The following is a 21,945-nucleotide window of genomic DNA, read 5'->3' as shown; positions in this document are numbered from 1 at the left end:
GGTACAGTGGATGCAGTATACCACATTGGCAGATGAACCTCTGCTTATTGTAGAAAGTCATCTTGGGGCCTGGGATAGGGGTGAGGGAGGAGGTGTGGGGGCAAGTGTAGCATTTCCTGCGGTTGCAGGGGAAGGTGCCGGGTGTGGTGGGGTTGGAGGGCAGTGTGGAGCGAACAAGGGAGTCACGGAGAGAGTGGTCTCTCCGGAAAGCAGACAGGGGTGAGGATGGAAAAATGTCTTGGGTGGTGGGGTCGGATTGTAGATGGCGGCAGTGTCGGAGGATGATGCGTTGTATCCGGAGGTTGGTGGGGCGGTGTGTGAGAACGAGGGGGATCCTCTTTGGGCGGTTGTGGCGGGGGCGGGGTGTGAGGGATGTGTTGAGGGAAATGCGGGAGACGCGGTCAAGGGCGTTCTCGATCACTGTGGGGGGGAAAGTTGCGGTCCTTGAAGAACTTGGACATCTGGGATGTGCGGGAGTGGAATGTCTTGTCGTGGGAGCAGATGCGGCGGAGGCGGAGGAATTGGGAATAGGGGATGGAATTTTTGCAGGACGGTGGGTGGGAGGAGGTGTATTCTAGGTAGCATTTCAAGCCCACCGACTCCCACAGCTACCAAGAATACACCTCCTCCCACCCACCCTCCTGCAAAAATTCCATCCCCTATTCCCCATTCCTCCGCCGCATCTGCTCCCACGACAAGACATTCCACTCCCGCACATCCCAGATGTCCAAGTTCTTCAAGGACCGCAACTTTCCCCCCCACAGTGATCGAGAACGCCCTTGACCGCGTCTCCCGCATTTCCCGCAACACATCCCTCACACCCCGCCCCCGCCACAACCGCCCAAAGAGGATCCCCCTCGTTCTCACACACCACCTCACCAACCTCCGGATACAACGCATCATCCTCCGACACTGCCGCCATCTACAATCCGACCCCACCACCCAAGACATTTTTCCATCCCCACCCCTGTCTGCTTTCCGGAGAGACCACTCTCTCCGTGACTCCCTTGTTCGCTCCACACTGCCCTCCAACCCCACCACACCCGGCACCTTCCCCTGCAACCGCAGGAAATGCTACACTTGCCACCACACCTCCTCCCTCACCCCTATCCCAGGCCCCAAGATGACTTTCCACCTTAAGCAGAGGTTCACCTGCACATCTGCCAATGTGGTATACTGCATCCACTGTACCCGGTGTGGCTTCCTCCACATTGGGGAAACCAAGCGGAGGCTTGGGGACCGCTTTGCAGAACACCTCCGCTCAGTCCGCAACAAACAACTGCACCTCCCAGTCGCAAACCATTTCCACTCCCCCTCCCATTCTTTAGATGACATGTCCATCCTGGGCCTCCTGCAGTGCCACAATGATGCCACCCGAAGGTTGCAGGAACAGCAACTCATATTCCGCCTGGGAACCCTGCAGTCTAATGGTATCAATGTGGACTTCACCAGTTTCAAAATCTCCCCTTCCCCTACTGCATCCCTAAACCAGCCCAGTTCGTCCCCTCCCCCCACTGCACCACACAACCAGCCCAGCTCTTCCCCTCCACCCACTGCATCCCAAAACCAGTCCAACCTGTCTCTGCCTCCCTAACCAGTTCTTCCTCTCACCCATCCCTTCCTTCCATCCCAAGCCGCACCCCCATCTACCTACTAACCTCATCCCACCTCCTTGACCTGTCCGTCTTCCCTGGACTGACCTATCCCCTCCCTACCTCCCCACCTATACTCTCTCCACCTATCTTCTTTACTCTCCATCTTCGGTCCGCCTCCCCCTCTCTCCCTATTTATTCCAGAACCCTCACCCCATCCCCCTCTCTGATGAAGGGTCTAGGCCCGAAACGTCAGCTTTTGTGCTCCTGAGATGCTGCTTGGCCTGCTGTGTTCATCCAGCCTCACATTTTATTATCACTACTAAACATGTTATCTATCGGTGAATGCTGCTTTACGGACACTATCACAACATCACCATTAAACCAGGATTGATGCCACATTAAATTAGCTTTATGACCTTTGCTTCAGTGCCAAAGTTAGTTCTTGTCAGCATTCCCTGTAATGACAAGCAAACTACAATTACTCTTGTATTAACTGCACCACAAAATTGACTCCAATCTGCTTGCTCCTTTGTCAGAATTCTAGATTAACTCAAAAATAGCAGTTTCAAACGACTGCTTCCAAACTGCACAGAAGTGAATGATTTGAGGGCAATGTTTAACTTGCAATGTGGCAGCTCAGGACAGGTTCATTGCAACTACCAGTTCCATAAGTAACCCACTTAATCAGATGTTGGAAAAAGGTTGCGTTTTTGCGCACCAGCTTACAAAGTGACAGACAACAGGGATTTTTGAAATCCAACTTTCAGACCAAGTTGAGAAGTATTTTGAAGTACCTGGAAGAAATTCTTGCTGGAACAGATTGCCAAATTTCACATCCTGGTTTCCTCTCTCACAGAACAAGAAAAATGTTTTACTGACAACTATCCAGGCTTGAGCAGGTTTTTTTCAATGCTCAATACCTGCAAATGATAACTGCACCCAAGGAGGAAAACGATAGTTTGCAAAGTTGACACCTAACAGGAGTTTTACCTATTCAAATCTAAGATGCACCAAGACGTTTAACTTTCATTCACTAGTTCTGGAAGACAGTAAATGGTCTCAGTAAGCATATGCACTGATTGTTCAACTTTCCCTGTATGGTGGAATTTACTCATCTGGTACATAAAACACAACTTGTGAACATAATTTTAGAACTAAAAGTTAAATGAGGGTGTCATAACCTTCAACATTAAATAAACACAAAAGATCCTTCTGACTCATGAAAAGGAATTACGTGAATGTGAAAATCCAAAAATCTGCACTTCAGTGACAGAAAGTTGTGATTCCAAGTCTCATTCTCAAGCAGGGCTTTCAAATGTCAGGGTAAGATCCAAGTGTGGTCATGAACTGAAATTTTAGGGTCCTGAATGGCAAGAGAGTAAAAATTGCCTTGGATTTTGAACCAAGTCACAAAAGCACTGTTCCATTTCTATTAAGTCTTTAGCCACACAGCTACAAGCCCTAAACCACACATTCCATTCTCATTGAGGACCTTCAATAAATCTCAAATTTGAAATAGGGGTCAGTGGTAAAATGTTTGGGAAATACAGATTTAGAGACTTGAGCTCAAAAATCAAGCTGATGCTTCAATGAATGAGTGCAGTAGGCTACAGGTTTAGCTCAGAGACCTCATCTGCACTTTTCAGTGAACAGAATCTCATGGCTGCACTCTTCTTGGAGAAGCAGGCATGTTCTCATGTCCTTGCTGATGCTGTTACATTCAGATTATCAAGATTGTTGTTTGTGGGAACCTGTTCAAATAGGACGAATACTAGTTTAATGGTGATGTTGTGACAAGTGTCCATTAAGCAGCATTCATCAATAGATAACACAGGTGTTTCTTAGGCCAGCCAGGTATTTGCACTGCAAACATGCTTCACTCACCATTGATCAAACCACAATTGAGACAATTCATGTTGACAGATAATACAACACACATTATGCCACAGTACCATGACAACTACGTCTCACCACCTCATCTTGATTCCTCAATTCTAACTTTTCCATCGAATCATCGTAGAATCACAGAATCCCTACAGAGTGGAAGCAGGCTATTCAGCCCATTGAGACCACATGGACCGTCCAAACAGCATCCCACCTATCCTATCTCAGTAACCCTGCATTCTGCTTGGTTGATTCACCTAACCTGCATACACCTGGACACTATGGGTAATTTAGCATGGCCAATCCACCTCATCTGCACATCTTTGGACTGTGGAAGGAAACCCACGTAGGCATGAGGATAATGTGCAAAACTCCCCAGAGACAAGGGTGGAATTGAACCTGGGTTCCCGGTGCTGTGAAGCACCAGTGCTAACCAGTGGGCCAAAAAACAGCATTGTTGAGAGCTACTCAAAAGTAGCATTCACCCTTCAATTTTTCATGCATGATGTCTTTTTAGTCACTTGTGCAAGTGGAAAAATTTTCATAGGAGTTTTGATATTAACTTGGTATTAGATCAGAATGCTTCAGATGTATTTATATTATGCCACGCCCCCTCACCCAAAAGGGTTGGGCAATTTTCAAAATATGCCTCAAGATTTTTTGGGAAGTCTAAACTATACGTATTTCATAACCTCGAGCGCATCAAAAGTTACACGTCCTAGAATTCTAATTCAAAATGTCACATGCTGCATTCAGGCAAAACCAACCTTTGGGTGGGTTATTAACAACATCAAGGGCTCCAGCAGTTAACAATAATATAGACAGTTCTCACTCGAGCAGGGAATGATTCTGACCCTTCACATTTAAATTCAAATACTTTATTTAACAGCATTGGGAGACAAAATCAACTGGCAACATGCTTTTTGTAAATACACTTACCCTCTGATTAACATTAGTTTTCAAACTAGCATGAAATTAGTTATGTTACTAATCAGATCATCACCTTTGAATTTTACTTTAGAGAAGCATGGAGATTTCATTTAATTCTGGATTAGTATTAGATCAGTTAAGACTAACCTCCAACTGGAAATTACTGAAGTCTTTCTGATGCAGTAAACTACCCTCTAATAACAACATAAGAAGCAGTGGTGGCCTAATGGTATTGTTGCTAGACTGATAATCCAGGGACCCAGGTCATTTTTACAAGTTTTTTTTTAAAATCTTCATGAAATGAGGGTGTTGCTGGCTCAACCAGAATTTATTGCCCAACCCAGAGAACAGTCAGGAGTCAACCACGTTGCTGAGAGTCTGGAGTCAGATGTAGGCCAAACCAGGTATGGATGGCAGTTTCATTCGCTGGAGGACAGAGAACCAAACGGGCTGCTCCCCATTTACTTAACCCATCCATAACTATCTATAAAACTGTTAGTATCCCTGTCATAATCTACCTTTCCACCTATTTTGGCATCATCTCAAATATGGTACATTCACTTCTTTCCTCCAGATCATTTATTTATATTGCCAACAGTTGCAGTCCTAGCATTAATCCCTGCTCACAGGTCACCAACCTGAAAAAGAACCGTTAACCTCCATTTGGGACTGTTTCCTGACCATTAGCCAATTCTTTATCCAAATCAATATACTACCTCCAACATCTGGGGTCTTATTTCATGACTTAACCTTTTATCATGTACGTTGCAAAACACCTTCTGCAAGTCCAAATATAACACGCCTACTGGTTCCCTTCTATTCACACTGAATGAGATTTCCTCAACCAACTCTAATAAATGCATCAGACACAAAACTGAAACTGTCTTTACCCGGTCTGGCTGATATGCGAATCCAGATCCACAGCAACGTGGTTGCCTGTTAATTGCTCTCTTAAGTTGCCTAGCAAGCCACTCCATTATATCAAACACTACAAAGTGTGAAGAAAGCAGTAAAACTGGACAGACCACACAGCATTGACAAAGGCACCTGAAATGACAGCAGCATACAATCTGTCGACTCGCAAAAGCCCTCCTTATGAACATGGTAGACTAACACCAAAACACACACATTACAATCCATGTTCATGACAACATGATGCGGAATTGCTAGTACTGGGCTGGAGCGGGCAAAGTCACTTTATCTGACGAAGTAGCAGCGCTCTGAAAACTTGAGACTTGAAATAAACGTCTTGGGCTATATCCTGGTCTAGTGAGACTTCTGAACATGACACCAGTTATCATCGTTGACTATGTCCTATCTCACTGAGCGAACAATGGTGACAGCACAATGTCATACTCTTGGCAGGGAGTTGCCCTTGAAGTCCTCAACTTTGACTCCAGACAGTGGGCACAGCACCATTGCCCATCCAGTGATACCTATATCCCAAGAATGAATAAATAAAATTGGGAACATCTCCAGCACTAGCAAGCGAAGGACTGAATATTAGTTCAAATTATTTCCACAGTTGAAAATTCAGTTAATTTAGAAATGATACAATTACACCGTAAAAATGTAGTTTTTGGGCAGAATTACTAAGAATACATAACCAAAACAAAAATACTGGAAGCACTCAGAGCAAGCAGCATTTAATCAAGAAAACATGAATCAGTCTACACCTTGGCATAAACTTGATAGAATAGCATGATAGTGATTGAGGTACAGCTAAAATCCACAACTAAAGACCTCTATGCATTAAAATTCAGCAATAACCAAGCACAAGCTTTCTCTCCTGCTTTCTCCAACATGAGGCTAATGTACAATTGGAAGACTTGAAACTTTTAAAAGTTAATTCTTTTAACCATGTGAAGTATTAACTGCCTGCAGACAAAGTACCTCATCCTGAGCAGTGAATCTAAATGCCTGTTACAATCCCAACTGATGGTACTACTGAACAAGTAAGATTCCAGAATGCAATCTAGTTGGAAGATTTTTGTTTTATTCCTGCTCACATAGTTTTCAGTCACTGAAAACTGTCACAGGAGGCAGCAGTTCTTTTGAACAGCACAATACAAGTTGATTACACAAAAGATGAAAACAAAATAGTTACTTAGATATCGAGCACCGTCAGAAAAATCTTACAACATCTAGTAAAACAAAGTTTAAACCTATTCCGCAGCACCATCAGTTCACACTAACTCAAATTCAGAGATTATCCTCCTCTATCAAATTTTAAAACTGTACTGGACTAATTCTCCCCTGTTTCTAACCTCCGAATTGGGGAGGCTCCTTACAATAAGCACTCTCAAATCAGAGCTTAAACTTTCTCACCTTCTGATACCCTGCAGATTTCTAAGCAAACACCCCTGGTCTAGAAGCTGCACAAACTAAAAACTTTTCTATTGAGGTCACATTCCCTAAACTGCACTGAAAAAAAAAATCACTAGGTTTTTGGAGATGGCCTACACTTCTGAACTCAGTTCAGACCCCTCCAACAGCCCTAAAAAATTTCAAGCTCAGGTTTTCTAAACCGATATTCAATGCCATATAGCGCTCAATGTTTACTCCACCAGCAATAAAGCACCCCCGAAAATAAACTGCAATAAAACTCGGGGGGGGGGGGGGGGTCCACATGCTGACCCTTTGCAAATTAGGTCCTTGTTCTGAAAGGATTGTCTCACCCATTAAGAAAAGTAACCCAATACCCATATGCCACTATTTTGAAATCTAAAGCCTAAAATTGATATATCACACATCTCAAATCACACTGGACGTAACTTGCAAAATATCAAATGAAGCATACCCCGATATAATAGGGAGGCATTGTCTTCAAGTAATTTTCAAATGCCTGCCGCCATTTCATAACGGGCTTCAGTTTATGCACTTTGAACAAATCATCTGCAAAACAAAAACCAAACAACAAGTTGTAATTATACCGAAGTCAATTTCCTGATGCTTAATTTGATCTGGATTTTACAAACAGTGTTCTTCTCTAGTGAAGCAGACAGATCTTTTTTAAAAAAAATGATCCTAATCTCCTGCCATCAGGAAGGCAACCTGCTTCAAGATCTTTCTTACTCTGTAGTCAGAGCAGAAAGTGAACAGCAGGGAAATAAATTCAAACCTGCATCAACCCATCCTCTGATATTACAGATTGAAACCCACTGCACATTCCAATTTATTTTAGTTGGGCTAATTTTGAATATCGGACTCTGAAGTTTTTCATGGCACATTGACGACATATGCAACAAAACCACATTCCAAGTAAAACAAAATAAGTGGTTGGGGACCAGGAACAAAGGATCTTGGGATTAAAATAAATTGAGTCACAGGATGGATATTTCCTCCCTTTCCTGGCTATAAAACCCACATGATTAGTTTAGACATTTTCTCCAATTCCAATTGCATCTGAATCCATATTACAAGCCACTTATGTGCACACTTAGATTAAATTTCAGGACACGTGCTTATTTGAACCATTCTCAACTGCGTAGCAATATTTAGCTCCCCTTACGATAGCATAACCTAGTCTCCTGGAAAACAAGCATCAGTTGAAAGTACATCAGGGATGGTTGGTATGTCATTTCTTCCGGAGGTGGGTGAGGCAGCAGTGAAAAAAGCGGTGAGACTTCATTGTCTACGAACAGCTTTATTCTGTATCATGTAACCAATGAGAATCCATAGCATAACACACACCAAAAGAGTCCAAAAGTCTAAGGTATCAGAAAATCATACATCTTATAGCTTGAGTTAAGAGCTAATTGCTAAGTGTAATCTTAAACATCAAAATTGAAAAATCTAATTTATAAAAACATAACCATTATGAACTCGTGCATGGACTTAACTAGATTTCCCCTTCATTATGATATTAATGCACAAAAGATTTCTTCATATGTAGAGTTATGCTACTCTACCATTTAACATGAAAATACTATAGGTTCATAGGGCCACTCAAAAAGCTATTACAAATATTAATTAGTATGCTCCATACAATCAAGCTAAAGCAGCTTCTTTTTGTTCCAGCTGTGTGTTTTTGAATGCAGAATTTGTGTAGCAGCTAGACAGAGACCAGGTAAAAACACATCTGTCTGTCACCTGCCTCTCAGGACAGTAACCACTCACTTACAAAGTCAATCAGTTCTGAACTTAAAGACTGCTTGCTTGATAACGGAAATCTGCAATTCCGGCCCATAAATTATACTGTGATGTACAGAGTGAGCATGTTTGAAAACCTGTTGTGTGCATTTTTCACAGCAGCAGGCCCACATCATCACACTGTTTCTCATCACAATGGAAAACTGCTGAACAGCAAATTGGAACAGAAACTTGATGTTCAGCTCCTCGAGGTGGTAGAAACTGCAGATGCTAGAGAATCTGAGACAAGGTGTAGAGTTGGATGAACACAGTAGGCCAAGCAGCATCAGTGCAGCAGGAAGGCTGACGTTTCGGGTCTAGACCTCCAGCCTATTTTCCCATTTACTAAGATCATGAACTAAATCCGTACATCCACCTTTGCTCCCTATTCCTTAATACCTTCTGATAAATAGAATATAATCAAATCAACCTCAAGGTTTTAATTTATAATTGACCATCCATCAATTGCTGTTTGCAAAGGAGAACACCAAACATTGGTATTTACTGGTGTTTATCAATTTCATTCCTCAAAAGATGTAGCTGTATTTTTTGGACTACTATCAAGGCTCTAAATTTCCATGAGTGGGAATAAATTTTATCTACTCCATCAGTTCACACTATCACTAAGGACAAACTTTATGATGGCAGCGTTAAGAAAATTTTGGGGAGACAGGCTGGAGAAAGCTATGTCCACAGTTTATGGCTGTGGATAAACAGTTCAGGATTGAGAACCATCCTTTTAAAAATCTATACAATTACCTGAAGCAACTCAGAAAATAACCAGCATATCATAAATTGGGACCATCGGTTGGAGTGCAAAATCCATTCTTGCTAATTAGGAATGCAGGCTATGGGGCTGTATTCTTTAACTGACACACAGAAGAGGTAGAACTTTTAACAAGTTCAGCAGCATTTAAGCCATGATAATGATTACAGTGGGATTAGAATACTTTCAACATCACAAGTACACTCAGAAGTCTCCTCAAATATTGGCGTGACAATGTACAATTTCATAACCATCCAATATGAGGCCACATTTCAAATGATGGATCATACTACGTTACTCCCAACCTCTTCATTCTGATTGAATTCCTCATGGCCGAACTATCCAAAAATTAGACTGCATACTTTTGAAAAGAAATATTAAAAAATTTGGCATTTGTTTTCAATATCTGAATTTACAAGACATGACTGCGATTTAAGATTTTCCAAAAAAAAAGTCAATTTGGAATCAAAAGCTCAGTATGGTATGACATAGTCCATGACCACGAAGCAACAACTTAATTTGCTTGTTACTAATAGAGAAATGGCTATCATTGTAATTCTATAGTTCCTTTACGAAACAAAATTGGGATAAACAAGAGGAAGCAGTCATCACAATAACAATTGTTCTCTGCGGCTCAGCTGCATTTGTGCATCGGTGAAGCCTGAGGAAGTATACTTAACAATGAAAGAGACATTTTACTTAACACCTTCAACAATGCACTTACATAGCATGGCCAAACATCCCAAAACACTTCAAGGGGTGCCAGACAAAAACCTAACCCTGACAAAAGGGGAGAAATTGGGACAGATAATAAAATTTGGTCAGAGGTAGGTTTGAAGGAGCATCTTGATGGAGGGATGGATGTAAATCCAGAGTTGAGTGCTCATAATGGTTGAGTGAAGTGAGTGAGAATCTACAAGAAAGCACATATTAAATGACTGCAGAGCTGGAGAGGAGAGGCCACAATCCAATTTGAACACAAGATACAGAATTTTAAAATTGAGACGTTGTAGGACTGTAAGCCAACAAGTGCAAGGGTCATGGGTGACTAGAACTGTTAAAACCAAACCAATTTTAAACATCGCTTTATCAACTACATACTCCATCTGCTCCTTTAGATGACATTACACTGAACTCAACATTTGCACAAAGAGACAGTCAATGAAATGCGGTCTACTTGCTGATGCAGTATCATCCCAAGAGGTTCAGTATGTGCTATTGGTAAACAATATTAAAATAAATTAAAATGTTACAACATGAAGAAATCCAAATAAGCAGGGAAGAAGCAATTGCACGAAAAAATGTCACATAACACCCGAATTTAGCAAAAGTTACCTACCCATGAAACAATGCAACAGCAATGGCGGGCCTTGGTGTCGACCAATGAACCATGTTTTCTGACTGTCAGAGGAAGTCGAGAGAGAGGCTTATTGGTCAGGCCCAGTTGGTGCTGATTGCATTTCTCCGGACATGTAAAAACACACATATATACAACCATCATTAGATTCATGTACAACAAAAAAATGCAACATACAGTAATACCAAGGCTGAGAAGCAAAGACTGTGTTTTCGATAATGGTACAAAATTAGGCTTTTAAATAACAGCACCAATAACCTTTCAAGCACAAAAAGATCAGTGATGAGCAACTCTGCGACTTCCATGTCAAATATGTGCATATTTCTTATGTTAAGAAACAATTAACACTTAGTGCTTGTTTAACAGCCTAAAATGGCTTACTTTTGGAGCTAATTCACTAACGACTGCTGGTTGGCATGGCAGTCATTTCTTGAGCAAAAATATTTCAATTGTGCTACATGAGTTCAGAAAAGGATGTTTAATTGTTGATTTCAACGTGACCCACACCCCATCCCATCCACTGTTAAAAATCTCTTCACTGATTTCTAGAACCTTCTTTCTCATAAAGAAGAGCAAGATTACGCATCCATGAGGCTTTGCTTTTTAAGATTCCAGATCAAATGGAAAAGCAGACATGATAGTGATCTCACTGAATATCAAAACCAGGAACACTTGTCACAAATGCATGGAATTGAAGTCTCGTTTGCGCAGGAGAACAGCTGCACCTTGGTCAGTCCATCCTGTCAAGTGGTGGGCTTTTGTCAACAAGGACACTTTTTAAAATGGTACCTTATGTTCTTCAATTTGCAGTGAGCAATGAAACATCACTGCTGGGACATTTCAGATTCACTGCAGCCACATCATTAGGACTTATTCATCATTATATAAATTTTAACCCTAGTCCAAGAGGGCAGGTAAGATGTTTGTGCCTGCTTTTTTGCCCTTGAATAAATGCTGCATGTGAACTACGCAATATTCTTTTCCATCATCTTACAAAGGCTGTTGATTCCACGGTCAGGATCAGTTCTTCATTACTCAGATAACTGCACACCAAACACATCAATGCACTGTACCAAAAGAATAGTTCTTAAATTTGAATCAATTTTCTTCCATTTCCAATCTCTCCAATTCCAGCTATTTTCTAACATGGTAAAGACAAGAATTTCTTTTAAAATGCTGAACAAAGACCAACTAACTTTATCCAACTGCTTGTTTTGAATGGCAAACAACAGATTCTTTGCTAAATGTGCAATCAGTAGCCGAAGATCACAAATAGATAGGCACTCATTCCTAGTGTATCAGTGCATTATGCATTGGCAGAAGCTGTGTCATTCAACTCATGCTGTCCCAGCACAGTCGAGCTTAACCCAAACATGACCTAGAAAATTATTTCAGTTCCAATGATTATACTCACATAAACAAAATGAAGAATTCTGACTGCAGTTCCTAGAGTGTGCTTGCAAAGATGCATACTGGCTCAAAACTTAACAAATTAATCTGCCTATATAGCTATATGCCTGCCAGCAGGAAAAAAGGCCCCAATCTGTCACACTTCATTTTAACGTGCAATGCTTTTAGATTACATTACTAGGGAACACTCAAATGTTAGCTGGCAATCTCACAACTTTACAGGACAAGTCAACATTTCTTTGAAGGATTATGATTTTCCAATAGGTCTTCAAATAAGCTGCCATGCAATGCAAGTAATGATCATATGATTCTATTTCGAAAGGAATTATATGATTCTATTTCAAAAGGTATTTTTATTGAACTACAAAGCTCGTCCATTACAACTTTCAAAGGCACACGTGGCATTTTTTGCCTTATTAGAACCTTTGGCTCATCGGCACAGATACGAGAAGTTATTTAAATTAAAATAACTTCTTAGCTACCAATTCTCATTTGTCTTCAGAGTAATTGGACTTGGTTACATGTGTTCATAGCAAAATTACAGATTGAGACATTTTACCTCTTAAAACAAAAATTTTAAATTAACTAGTTAACGCAGGCACTTATTGTTAACCTCAAAACCTGGACTCCCATTAAAATCCTTGTAAAATATTATACTTACCTAAAAGTGGAAGCAGTACAGGATAGTTGTAAGGCATCACAAAAAGGTTAACACAATTCAAAGCTGTACTAGCTTTTAGGTAACCAAAAGGATGACCCAGGTCACTATACTTCCCACTGTTGTTCACATATACCTGGAATGACAATTTGATGTGTTAGAATTTGTTGTGTAGGAGTTCTGAAGTCAGGCTCAGAACTCAGCTGCCTAGACAGCTATCACGTGATATTTTTCATTCAATAAAAATGAACATTTATCAGATCAAGGTTAGAACAGGGAACATACAGTATGTTTAAAAATAACTGAAACAAATAGTAAAAACAGAACTTCATGAAATGGCAACAGTTTCTCAAACTCCTGCTTTGGCTTTAATTTTCACTTTCATGAATCATCACATCACATAACAGTGAAAGATAATCAGGCAAGTGTTAATATGGATTTATGGTTACAATCAGATCAGTCATGATCTTTTTACATGATGGAGCATGCTCAGGGGAAAATGGCTCACTCTTAATCCTTTTTGCATGTAAACTTGCCAGTGATGGCTCCACAGTCTGTGACTCTGGGAAATTCATACATCAAATCAAAGCTTTTACAAAACAGATTATCTGTACATCGTCTGATTAACAAGGGTGATAGGGGACAGTCATGTCACCACACTAACAGTCTGGAAGCCCAGGGCGATGTCCTGGGCACACAGGCTCAAATCCCATGATGGCAGCTCCAGTACCAATAGTTGATTCTTAAATGCCCACAGAAAGACCTGTACCAAGTCACTTAGTTTCAATGCTGATGAGAAATGGGCAACAAATGGTGGCCATACCAGTGATGCCCACATGTCACGGATGAATAAAGGAAACAACACACAGAAACCAGAGAATATAATAAAAAGGTTCCATTCACCTTGGGCCAATTCAGCAATTTAATTATGGTAAATCTGTTCCTCAACTCCAACCTCTCAGTTTTGCTGCACGTGGCAATGTCCTATCCCAAAAAATCTTTTAATCTCAGTTCAGCAAAGTTAATTGACCCCCTCAGAATTCCATTACCTGGCAAGTTCACACGTTCCAGGCCGAGGCTCGGCTCTGTGCATTCTAACCATTTCCTCCTCACCTTCAGGTAAAAGCCAACTTAACATTAGCGCTTTTGCACATTGCCATTACAAACATAAAAACTTGTAGCACAGGTGGTCATTCAGTCCATTATACTTCTTTCAAAAAACTAGCCAGAATTATCTTTGTCCCCAATTCATACTCAATCTACCTGTAAAATTTACCACTGATAAAAATGAATTCACCCATGCTCTTTAGCAAAATCTGCTATCCTTACCTGGCCTGGCCCACATGTGACTCTAGACGCACAGCAACATAGTTCACTAACTGCCCTCTAGTTTTGGACTCTGCTAACCTGGGGAAAAGACCTTGACTATTCACCCTATGCACGCCCTTCATGATTTTATAAACTTCTTTAAAGGTCATCCCTCTGCCTCCAACACTCCATATAAAATAGCCCCAGCCAACTCGGCATGTCCTTATAGCTTGAACCCTCCAACCTTAGCAGCATCCTTGTGAATCCTTCTGGATCTTTCAAGTTTCACAACATCCTACAGCAGAGAGTCCAAAATTGCATCCAGTATTCCAATAGTGGTCTAACCAATGTCCTGCACAGCTGCAGCACACACTCCCAACTCATATACTCTATCACTGACCAGTAAAGGAAAGCATACCAAACATCTTTGTTATTGTATTTACCTGCAGCTGCACTTTCAAGGAACTATGAACCCGGACTCCAAGGTCTCTTTGTTCTGCAACACTACCCAGGTCCTTATCATTAAACATACAAGTCCTGCCCTGGTTTGCCTTTCCAAAATGCAACACCACACATTTATCTAATATTCAACTCCCTCTGCCACTCCTCGGCCCACTGGTCCATGAAGATCAAGATCCCGTTGTACTCTGAAGTAACTTTCGCTGTCCACTACTGCTCCAACTTTGGTGTTATCTGCAAACTCACCAACCATAGCTATGCATCCAAATCATTTATGTAAATGGTAAAATGTTTTAGAGTCAGCACTGATCCTTGTGGCACACTGGTGGTCACAGGCCTCCGGTCTGAAATGTGCCAACTGGATGATCCATCTCAGCCTCCTCCAGTGGACCCCACATTACAGATAGCAGTCTTCTGCTAATTCAATTCACTCCACGTGATATCAGGAAACAGCTGGAGGCAATGAATACTGTAAAGCTTTTGGGCCCTGACAACATTCCAGCAATAGTACTCCAGAACTTCTCTCTCCCCTAGCCAAGCTCTCCAGTACTTATAACACTGGTACTGGAATCTGAGCATACAGTGGGACAGTGATTAGTATTGCTTCCTTCCAGCACCAGGGACCAGAGTTCAATTCCAGTCTTGAGTGACTGCCTGTTCGGAGCTTGCACATTCTTCCAGTGTCTGCATGGGCTTCCTGCTACCCTCCAAAAATGTGCAATTTAGGTGAACTGGCCATGCTAAATTGGGCAGGCCACCTGGGTTAGCCATGGTAAATGCAAGGTTATGGAGACAGGCAGGATCAATGGGACTCAATGGGTCGAATGGCCTCTATCTGTAGTGTATGGATTCTACAATCTACCTGTCAACGTGGAAAGTTGTCTAGGTATGTCCTTACACAAAAAGCAGGACAAATCTAATTACCACTCCAGTCTACTCTTGTTCATCAGCAAAGCGACGGAAGTGCTAGCAAGCAACATCTGCTCCATGACACGCAGTTAGGGTTCTACCAGTGGCATTCAGCTCCTGGTTTCATTACAGCCTTGGCTCAAACACGACAAAAGAGCTGAATGAGGTGAGTGATAATCCTTGACATCAAGGCTTCATCTGACTCAGTGTGGTATCAAGAAACCTTAGCAAATGGAAATTGGAGCAAACTCTGCTGGCCGGAGTCATACCTGGCAGACAGGAAGATGACTGTGGTTACCGAGGTCAGTCATCTCAGCAGGAGCTCCTCAGGGTAGTGCCTGAGGCCCAATGATCTTCAGCTGTTTCAATGACCTCCCCTCCATCCAAAGGTCAGAAGTGGGAAGGTTCACTATTGATTGCAACTTTCAGCACTGTTCACTGCTCCAATTCTGAGGCTTTCCATGTTCAACTACAACAAGATCTGGGTAACATCCAGGCTTGCGCTCAGGACTGAAAAGTAACATTTGAGCCTAACAAATGCCAGGCTATGATTTCAAGACTTCAACAGTAATCATTGCCCATGATATTTAATGGTCTTAACATTACTGAATCACCCAATGTCATCTTTCTAGGGGTTACCATTGACCAGAGCTCATCTCGACTTGACACGAACAAAATGGCTGCAACAGCACATTAGAGGTTAGGAATGCTGTGGCAATTCACTCAGTTCTCGGCTCTCAAAACCCAAAGGAAAAGGTGCCATCTACTAGGCACAAGTTAGGAGTGTGATGGAATACTCACTTGTTTGGCTGAGTGCAGCTCCAACAACACTTGAGAAGCTGGACACCATCCAGGACAAAGCATCCTGCTTGATCGGCCACATCCACCACTGACACTCAGCAGCAGCAGTATGTACTATCTACAAGTGCACCAATGAAATTCAAAGATCCTCAGACAGCACCTTTCAAAGCCACAACCACTTTCATCTTCAAAGGACAAGGGCAGCAGATACATGGGAACACCATCACCTATAAGTTCCCTTCCAAGCCACTCATCATCCTGATTTAGGAATACATTACTATTCTTTCACTGCCACTGGGTCACTAGGGTTTTGTGAGTCAACCTAGAGGACTGCAACAGTTAGAGGTGGCAGCTCACCATCACATTTAAGGGCAAATGGGGACTCACTGGAGTTTAGGAGAATCAGAGACGACATTATTGAAACATAAGATTCCGAAGGAGCTTTACAGGACAGATATGAAAAGGTTATTTACTCTTGTGGGAAAGTCGAGGACTGGGAGACAATCTAAAAAGTAAGAGTCCACTATTTAAGGGGAGATGAGGAGGAATTTCTTGTCTTAAAGGGTGATTTTGTGGAATTCTTTACTGCAAGGCTGGGTTGTTAATTATGTTCAAGGTTGAGACAAACAGATTACTAATCAGTAAAAGAATCAAAGGTTAAGGGGATAAGGCCAGAAAGTAGAGTGAAAGATTATTATATCGGTCATGATCAACAGAATGTCACAGCAGTTTCAATGACCTACTTCTGCTCTCACATTTTGAGGTCTTATTCCACTTAGGACTTTTCATAACAAAACCTTTGATCAATTAACTTTTTTTGAACAGTACACTGCAAAAATAAATTGAAGTTTTCTTTTCAGATAAATTTAAGATCGATGAATAACATTTCAGTATTTTTGGAAATCTTAAACTCGATCTTGGGCTTAACTGAATTTTGTCAAATCTGACTTTTTGTTTGCGGCCAGTTGGAAGATCGGAAATTACTTCAGCCTGCGCAGTTTCAGTGTGTTAATTCTAAGTAAAAATGTGTATGCAGTGCCATAGCTCTTACATGGAAAGTGATAAAACAAATGGAACCCTCAAGTTAACTGATTAGAAATGAAACTCACCCCGAGATGGAGGTGGTGCAACCTTCCAACGTCATTGAATTGCAGGAGGGACTAAACTGTAACTGGATATTCTATGCTTGCAGCTTATATGCCCAAACAGGAAAATTTGCATCCAAGTATCAAGATAAACATGCATGGTCAACTAGGGTGCATGCTGAACACAAGTCCAAAAGCAGCTAAAGTTCACCAATCACGTTCGCTTGGCTAACAGAGTGGTATCAGTGCACAAGGTCCATGTTGCTAACAATAAAAAGTTGTACAATATCTGAAAGAGCCCTCGCAGACCTCAACATTTCAATCAATTTCAGTGTTTAAGAGGGCATCAGGGTACCATCTTGCTTCAAGCACTGGCTGTGGGGGTGGGGAGATCGTTAGGGTGAGAAGTGAATTTGAGAGGGGAGGGAGAGGAGAAGGGAGAGAACAGAACAGCTTCAGCAAGAAAAAAAAGGAAATGAAAAAGACAGCCAGTGCTTGGATAGAGTGCGCGCTTTTGGCATTATTCTGCATCACAATCTAGATACCAACTGAGCTAACCAAAGTCATCACCAACACAAATGATCAGCCAGCCATGATTAGAGCAACAGAACATTGGTGATCATACCAGTACCATCTGCACAGCTGCGGAAACATCCATACCTGGTTATGGATTGCTCCTATGATGCCGCTTGGCCTGCTGCGTTCATCCAGCTCTACACCTTGTTATGGGATTGTTTGCAATGTTAAGCAGTAGGGGCAGAGGGAGTACAGTCTGAACAAGATTCCTTCATTCCTACATACTAATCATTAAGCAGAATATCGTTGGATGATGACAGCTAAAGTTTCAGTGACAAGACTTAGCATGATCCAGCAAGCAGTGAGGGTAAATGCCAGAAAATGGAACCTTCCTTTGAACAGATTAGCCATGCAAAGTGGATGCCAAAACATATTGTGAAATGAAGTGTTTTAAACTAACTGAGAAACACTTCTGGTTTCAGCTGCAGTTACATCATGGAAAAAATGACCAAACACTATATTGGGATCTGGCCCAGTGAAATGGCAGAGCCTTCACTGTGTCCTATCAGCAGACACCTCACCAATACAATTAAAAACTGAACTGCAGCCATAAAACATAGGACACTGTTCTACGGCAAGTTAAATACACAAGCTTAAAGACTCCCCACCCACACTCTTGATATTCAGCAGTTTCTCAAGTATGCACCCGTTCTGCCAACGAGAGGTTATTACTACATAGGCAAGTCTTAAATTGTCAATTACATCATTGCGTCCCACATGTGAGCCACATACTCGAGGTGGCAATGCAGTCAAAAGTTATAGCCAAAAGTTTTAATTTCCTTTAACCTGAACTACTTTGCATTTCCTCAACTTCGGCTGCCACTTTTAAATCATTTTCCCCAATAGGCCTGTCTTTTTATCTCTTATTTGACACACCAAACATTTAACTCAGCAAACAAACAGAGTCTCCACAAATCAATGGGTGTTCACCCTCAAATACAAGCGACCGAAGGAAAGGCCTAAATATTCTTTTGATTACAAATTTGAAAAAAAAAACATGAAACAACCAGTGTTCTCTACAAAAGGAAAATTTAAAAAATGTCTAAATCATAATTTAACAATAATGAGGACATTCTTCAATCAATTCCAGCAGGATTTCCCCTGAAAATTACTGTCAAGTGGGGTAAACAAAAGACGAATTGTACAGGACTCTCTTACCTGCCAGCAGATATGAGGAGATTTACGTTCCAGAATAAACTGGGTTAAAGGTGAAGGTTCCAGCTCATATTTATCAAAAGGCAGTTTATCAATAACCATTGGGTCACAATCAACACAGGAAAATTTCACCACAGGATGAGCGTTGCGGGGTGGCTGGTTTGAGAAAGCGTATAGAAATGAAACAAGCAGTGTCCAGAATCGAAATGTTACATAACAAACCAAGTCAGTTTCAAAGCAAATTAATTTGCTACAAGTCATTTGGTAGTACAAAACTTGCACATTGACAAAAGGTTTCTTTTAAGCCCAGTTTTTCATGTTGCACTCATCAGTACAATTCATAATACCAATGAAAAAGGAACATGTTTAGACTGTATAAAAGAGTGCGCTGTTTGATTGGCAGAAGTACTGCCGTGGTGAACATGTTAAATCATGATTGAGAGTTAACTGTCAAGCTGTATTTAAATTTCCACCAAGAAATAGATACTACCCTTTTTTTTGAGTTGAAACAGGTACTGTATATACACATTCTTTTCGTCTGCAAACAGGTCCTGTGTATTCAGTAAAGTAGCTACCAGTACACAATGTACCACACTGCAAGCCCAACTGACAATCCTAAATTTGTTGCCTGTGTAATTGTTCTCATACAAGGGATAACTGATGAAATCTTGTCCAATTACAGAATCTTACCAATCACTGGGCACAGGCTTGAAATTTTTTTTAAAACATGAGCCGGTTGAATACAATTGATACATTACCTACTGGGAATAGCACAATGGATATACTGGTTAACATGGACCTTTTGATCTTTGGGGCACACTGCCTACATACCGCATACCACAATGGTGATGAAATTCATCTTTTCATTATTCATTTATGCATAATGTGGAACTTCTTTTTGGCTTCACAGGTGTATCCAGTTAGTGGTGAGCACAACTTGCAATGCAGTTTGCTTCACCCTCTGCTCAAAACTGTGGGAGACTACTCTTTCAAGAAAAATGATAACCTGAGCATTTTCTGGAACAACCTCAGACTTGTTCATTAGCTTGCATGATATCCAGTGAGCTGATGAACGAATCAGGGTCGTAATCATCATATAGAATAGCTTTCATATGTTCTGTATGAGTATCTACTTTGCAGGGTCAGAAAATGGTTGCAGCCCAATTTACAAGGTTGCTGATGGGGCCAATGTGCTTGGAACTACAAGAAACCGTAACTACATACTCGCCAGTGAAAGTATACTTGCAGTAAACGGAAGAGGAAAATACCCCTGGCTGGGGGTGGGGGGGTGGAAGGCAAAGGTGGCAGCGGTAATATCACTCGACTAGTAATCCTGCAGTCAAGACAAGTGGTCTGGGTACATGGATTAAAATTCCACTTTGCCGTTAGTGTAATTTGAATTCAGTCAACAAATCTGGAATGTAGATGGTGAGAAATTTAACTATTATTGATCCTTTTAAAAACACACAGGTTAACTAACATGCTTCCCAGTTAAGGACAATTGATGTTTTGTCATGGTCTGCCAACAAGTCATTTTAGACCCACATAAATGTGGTAGACTCTTAGTTTCCCTCCAAAACGTTCTTGCAAGCTACTCAGTTCCAGAGCAATTACGGGCAGACAACAAATACTATCTTGCCAGCAATGTCCAGATCCCATGAGGGAAAAATAAATTTGACTGGTCCATTTCAAAAGTGGATTTGAGCACAGGGTGGAGTCCTTAAGATGTGAAAGGAAACACTTGCATACAGCTACGGATTTACTCGAAGCAAAAGTATCATCTACACATCAGAAATGTCTAAAATTGGATGAGGTTAGCTGTCATTTCCTCAGACATGCTTCTCATGGAATCCAACAAAGTCGGTTGAGAGTGTTAGACCCAGAAGGAATCACGTGGCAATACTGTCTATTTGGGTATATATGATGTCACTAAAAAAGTGCATTCAAATGCACACGCTGTTCCTTTTCTACTGCTATTTCTTGTAAATTATCCTGATGAGTGTAAGGTGAAAATCTTGGACCAAATGCATTTTTTTTTTGGCAATTCTTTCAAACAGTCATTCTAGAATTTGTGCAAACATATTAAGCCTCTTTAGTTTAAGGAGCAAAGAAAAAGTATCGAATGGAATTTGCAATATTTGCATACAACACATCACATTTTACAGCAACTCCTTGACAGACTTTCTAGAGGCATCTCAAACATAAGTAACAGTGAGCTTAATTTGTTGTGTTAAGGTGCCAGAAGAGCTTGTTCACCTTTGTTTTCCAGGTGGCAAGACTTGGAAGCATTGTGCATACAGAAGGCGATCCAGAGTCAAACCTCTGATAGTGTTGGGATAAAAGTGGCTTGGAGGTCTCATACACACTCAAGCAGTCAAACAATGCAAGATACTAAGGCAACAAAAGGTAGTCTTCTTTCAGTTGCCATTTTAGATAAGCACATACACATGAATACAGTACTTGAAGTTATTTAATTAATAAAAGAAATGCTTTGGAGGCAAATAGATGCATTAGTAGATTGGCAAAAACTTACTAGGGTTGGAGAGTTTTGGTCTGGCCAGAAGGACTCTGGGATTGGCCAATGTCCAACTGGAACACCAGTTTTGTGGTTGGGCCGTACATAGATGAGTTTGTGACAACTGTGCCAAAGTTGTGGTCCAAACGGAGGGGCAGATTTAAGAGCATCAAGAATACCATCTAGACAAGATTAATAAAATGTAAGTGATAAATAACCATATTTACAATTATTTGGTTTAAAATTTACTATAATAGGTTCCTTAATGATAACATATGTTCAGTTATTTTATACACTGATTGACTTTGGTCATAAGGGAGTTGGATAAACTAGGTGACTCAATGAACAAATTAACTGACAAATTCGAGGATCCTGGGTTCAAATCTGACCCAAGCATAGGCAGTCA

General features: G+C 41.2%; 1 protein-coding gene across 6 annotated transcripts in view; it reads right to left on the bottom strand.

Annotated features, from left to right (window-relative positions):
* The window catches only part of ints6 (integrator complex subunit 6), an 80,973-nt gene that overhangs the window by 25,284 nt on the left and 33,744 nt on the right, over nucleotides 1-21,945 (bottom strand). For 5 of the 6 annotated variants that reach the window (XM_048540508.2, XM_048540509.2, XM_048540505.2 and 2 more), the window contains 4 exons: nucleotides 21,558-21,721; nucleotides 19,028-19,180; nucleotides 12,735-12,867; nucleotides 7,210-7,304 (listed from right to left, as the gene is read on the bottom strand). In XM_048540508.2, coding sequence (XP_048396465.1) covers nucleotides 7,210-7,304; nucleotides 12,735-12,867; nucleotides 19,028-19,180; nucleotides 21,558-21,721 — 545 coding nt within the window. Of the gene's footprint in view, nucleotides 1-7,209; nucleotides 7,305-10,645; nucleotides 10,769-12,734; nucleotides 12,868-19,027; nucleotides 19,181-21,557; nucleotides 21,722-21,945 lie in introns of those variants that run through there. The other variant, XR_009446569.1, reaches the window with a different exon arrangement.

Source organism: Stegostoma tigrinum, chromosome 12 (genome assembly GCF_030684315.1).
Source record: "Stegostoma tigrinum isolate sSteTig4 chromosome 12, sSteTig4.hap1, whole genome shotgun sequence".
Lineage (NCBI taxonomy): Eukaryota > Metazoa > Chordata > Chondrichthyes > Orectolobiformes > Stegostomatidae > Stegostoma > Stegostoma tigrinum.
This window is presented reverse-complemented; position numbering and strand designations above follow the sequence as displayed.